This window comes from Pterocles gutturalis, unplaced genomic scaffold (assembly GCF_000699245.1).
Source record: "Pterocles gutturalis isolate BGI_N339 unplaced genomic scaffold, ASM69924v1 scaffold17554, whole genome shotgun sequence".
NCBI lineage: Eukaryota > Metazoa > Chordata > Aves > Pterocliformes > Pteroclidae > Pterocles > Pterocles gutturalis.
The window spans coordinates 780-5,448 of record NW_010136104.1 but is presented as its reverse complement, the minus strand read 5'-3'; the positions used below and the strand labels follow the sequence as shown (position 1 = coordinate 5,448).

Below are 4,669 nucleotides of genomic sequence, written 5' to 3'. Positions count from 1 at the left end.
CCCAGCCGCAGCGGAGGAAAGTGATAAGCAGCACAGCAGTACAGCAACCAGCGAAAGCAAAAAGCAGCCCCTAACGAGCACGAGACTCTAATTTACAGTAAGGCAAGCATGGGAGCTTGACAATTAATAGCTAAACAGCAGTAACAGCTATAAATTCAATCTAGCACATTCCAGTCAAATCTGTCGTTATCTTGAACCCTTTGAGCTCCACACTGGGCACTAAAAAGGGCTGTTGTGGTTTAACCCCATCCGGCAATGAGCACCTCACAGCCGCTTGCTCGCTCCCCTACGGTGCGATGAGGGAGAGAATCACAGAATCCCAGAATGGTTTGGGTCAGAAGGGACCTTAAAGCCCATCCAGTCCCACCCCCTGCCATGGGCAGGGACACCTCCCACCAGCCCAGGTTGCCCAAAGCCTCATCCAGCCTGGCCTGGAACCCCTCCAGGGATGGGGCATCCACAGCTGCTCCAAGGGGGTACCACTGCCTCACCCCCTGCACAGGAAAACATTTCTTCCTAATCACAAGGGTAACAGTGAGAAAACTCATGGATTGACATAAAGACAGTGTGATAAGTAAAGCAAAAGCCGTGCACACAAGCAAAGCAAAACAAGGAATCCATTCACCCCTTCCCATCGCAGGCGGGTGTTCAGCCATCCCCGGGACAGCCGGCCTCCGTCACGTGTAACGGGGACGTGGGAGGAGAAACGCCATAGCTCTGAACATCCCCCCTTCCTTCTTCCCCAGCGTTATTGCTGAGCGTGGCGCCATGCGGTGTGGGATATCCCTTGGGTCGGTTGGGCTCAGCTGTCCCGGCTGTGTACCCCCCAAACCCTGGGGCACCCCCAGCCTGCTCGCTGCGGGGCTGAGGAGCAGAAGAGGTCTCGATGCTGTGTGAGCACTGCTCAGCCAGGGCTGAGGCATCCGGGGTGAGCAGCACTGCTTCCAGCACAAATCCAAAACACAGCCCCCTACCAGCTGCCATGGAGGAAATTAACCCTGTCCCAGCCAAACCCCGCACAGCAGCTGAGCGGCTTCACCCGGATGGATCTCATCAGGTCCCAGGGACTTGTGCACCTTCAGGTTCCCTCCATGGTCTCCAACCTGCTGTTCCCCTGTGTTGGGCCGTGCTTCGTTCTCCCAGCCCCTGCCTTTGGGTTCTGTGAGCTGGATGCTGTGCCTGGAGCACTTGGTGGTGACAACTGAGGCACGTAAGCTGTGAAGTCCCTCAGCCTGCTCCGTGGCGGCCGTACCAGCTCTCCCGTTTCTCACCAGGGGTTACAGTTCCTTTCGTCTTCCTCTGTTGTCCCGTGGATGTGGCCAAGTTCAGCTCCGGCTGTGCCCTGGCCCTCCCGATCCCCTCCCTGTCCTCCCAGGCCACATCCCCATCCCCTCCCCGGGATGTGTCCCTGTCCCTGCTGCCTGTGCACGTTGGTTTGTGTTTCAGTTTGGCTGGGAGCGCTGGACTTGTCCCAGCTGGCCTCCTGCCTCCTCTGCCCCACGTCTCCCCCGTCGGGACTGAGACCTCTCGCGCCCTAAGAAAATGTGTCTTTAGATCTCCCCCAGCTCTCGTTCGCTCCTTTGCCTCCGAGGGCAGTTTCCCAGGGGATCCCATGTACTGGTGCCCTAAGCAGCCAAAAATTTGCCTTTCTGATGTTTGGGGTCCTGACTCTATGTTTTCAAGATTGAGATTTTTTTCAAGATTGTGAGTTTGACCAGGGTGTGACCGCTGCGGCTCCAGCTGCCTCCAGGCTTGGCCTCTCCGTGGGGTTCTGCATTAGCGAGCGACGGGTCCAGCAGTGCCTCTCCTCCGGGCGGGTTCTCCATCCTCTCATCCAGGAAGGTGTCCTCAACACACTCCTGTCATTTCCTGGGCTGCTGGCAGTTGGCTGCACTGCGTTTCCAGCAGACGTCTGGGTGGTTGAAGTCTCCTGTCAGGGTCGGGGTGATGCTTCCTGCAAATATCTGGTTTTCTTTTGGCCTGGGGGAAAACCATCTGCCTGGCTTGGAGAATAACAAGCTCCTACGAGGGAAGATACCTTCTCCTGGCTCCCACGCTGGTTTGAGGATTTGCTGCCTACCTGCAAACTGCTGAGTTCGCCTCAAAGCCAGCAGATGTCCCCAGCTCAAAGCCGTTTGTCGGACAAAGCAGCTGAGAGCACCCCGGCTGTAGGGAAGGGCACGGTGAGCGTGCGTCCTGCCGACTGCTAGATGATGGACTTGCCCCCACTGCGGCTTTGTTGCAGGATGGACAAGTGAATAGATGCCAGCCAAAGCTGTCCCAGAAGAAGAGCTTTGCGTGTGGCCACCAGCGCTCAGGGGCACGTCGTCAGCTGGCCCTGCAGAGAGCTGGGCGGGATTGGTGCCTTCTTGGCTGTTTGCTTTGAGGTTGGCTGCGGATTTCAGGCTCTTTGGCTGCTAAAACCCCCAAAAGTCTTTTCCTAAAATCCCCGTGGGATGCTCTGGATGGGAATGAGGTAAATGAGGTCAGATCAGTGTGTCGGGTTTGTACCAGAGGTTCAGTGATCCCCTCCTGTACAAGTGATGTTTCTAACTGGTGACAGAGTCAATGGCCCGGAGTGTCATTTCCGCAGCGAACAGAAGGCACCGCAGCCGGTACCATGGTGGGGTTTCCTGCCCCGCTCCCGGCGTAGCTCAGCCCGACGCTTCAAGAGCAGGAGCTGTCAAGAAACAAACCGTGGCTTGGCAGCCAGAGAGCGCTGGCCGCGGAGAGTCTGCCCGGCGAGACGTGGCAGGGTCCGTCTGCGGGCACCTCCTCCCGTGAAGGCGAGAAGTAAGACTCCTCGTTACCTCTCGTTATTCTCCGTGGCTCCCCATGCCAAGGGTGGTGACTCCTGCCCTGATGACTGCCACCGACAGCCATCCAGGCTCTCCTGGTGCCAAAGCTTTTTGGTGTTTCCATGCCTGCTCCTTCCCAGAAGAGTGCCCTCTCTCCGGAAGGATGCTGGGAGCGGCTCAGAAGGATACTGGGAGCTGCTGTCCTCTGATAGCACAGACCCGCAGATGTTCCTCAGACACGTTCCTCTGCCTTTCAGGAGCCACTGCTGCTGGTGGCAACGCTGCTTTTCTCTGTCACGTTGGCAGGAGAGCACCTAGACATGCCAAAATCTGGAAAATGGTCACTTCATTTGCTGTGATGCTGAGGAGGAAATAATTGGTGTGGAGTTCCTGCATCTGGAGAGAGGGGGTGCTTGGGCTGGGCTCCAGGCAAGCGGTGGGAGACCCTCAGAGCTCAGTTCTGGAAGGTCTCTGCTGGGAAGGAGGTCACCGTCCCCCTGCCCACCCGCTGGAGCCTGGCATCGGGCAGAGTGGAGCGGTCCCAGCAGCGGCAGCGCTCACACCCACATGCTGTAGTTGAGAGTAAACCCACCTTCTCCAGGCTGCAGTTGCAGCCAGAAACTGGGGTGGCTCTGCAGAAAATGTAAAGATGGAAACTGCATGGCTTTTTAAAAAATTTAAGGGATGTCACTTCAATTAACTTGTTTTAACGACTAATCTGTGTTGTTGCTTCCAGGTCAGGGGTCACCACATTGCAAAGCTTGATCCTCTCGGCATTAGTTGTGTAAATTTTGATGATGCGCCAGTAACTGTTTCTCCAAACGTCGGTGAGAATTACTCTGCAAATTAATTCGAATGTAATTTAACTTTTTTACCCCTCCCCTCTTTTGTTTTTCTCCCTTTCCCCTCTCCCTCCCGGTACCTGTTCTCCTTTCCATCCCCGGCCCATTTCATAGATTCGAGGGCATCATGTAGCACAACTCGACCCACTGGGCATCTTGGATGCAGACCTGGACTCCTCCCTTCCAGCCGATATTATCACATCCACAGACAAACTGGGTGAGGGCTTTGAGAGCAGTTAGTGCTGCATTGCTTGAGCTCCTCTCTCTTTCACAGCTTCCTAGGTAGATTGCTTCACCAGTGAGGGGGGAAAGGTCTTAAGTTTCCTTAGTAATGATCACTCCAAATTTATAGTCAGCTGGTGACTGTGGAGCAGTTCTGCCCCCCTCTGGCTGTCCTGGCAAGTGGGTCCTGTGCCAAAACCCTATTGCTTGGCTCATGTTTCTCCTCCAACCGGTGCCAATTAATTATGTCATTGAACTTGCTCATCCAGGGGTGGAAGCAATTGCATCTTCTGGAAATGCAAAGCAGAGACATTTTGTTCCCTCGGCTCCTCTTGCTGCCCCTGGGGGGCCCCATGGCTGCGGGGGAGCAGGCTGGCATCATCTCTGCAGGGCTGAGGAGCACCTCTGGTGTGCCCCTGCGACAATGCCCTGCCCTCCTTCGCTCCCAGCCTGCCGCAGCGTCTGTAAATCCCTGAACTGCCTCCTTTTTCCAAGGCTGAGCTATGAGTCCCTGCTGGTGATCATCACAAGGAAGCTTTGGGATGCGTTCCCATCCAAGCAGAGAGGTGGAAATCCCAACGCCTTCGAGCGAAAGATGCATGAGTGTTGCACAGACGTGTGTGTGGTGCCCAGGACTTGAAATCCTAATCTGAAATGGCTTAAACTCAGCACCTCTCGGCGTGCTTTAGTTCTGATCTCTGTAGCACGCTGCCATTCTTCTGGCTGGAGCGAGGTCGCCGTGCTGAGCTCTTTCGCCTTGCTGGTGCTTTCCAAGGGTCGTCCCCCTGGCACTCGGAGCGCTCCAGA

The 4,669-nt window shown here is 55.9% G+C and overlaps 1 protein-coding gene across 1 annotated transcript in view; it reads left to right on the top strand.

The window, feature by feature from the left end:
- Positions 1–3,880, top strand: part of LOC104468159 (2-oxoglutarate dehydrogenase, mitochondrial-like) — a 13,365-nt gene extending 9,485 nt beyond the window's left edge. Inside the window, exon 3 of the mRNA XM_010082189.1 lies at positions 3,755–3,880. Within this exon, the coding sequence (XP_010080491.1) occupies positions 3,755–3,880 (126 nt within the window). The remainder of the gene's footprint in view (positions 1–3,754) is intronic.
- Positions 3,881–4,669: the final 789 nt, after the last annotated feature.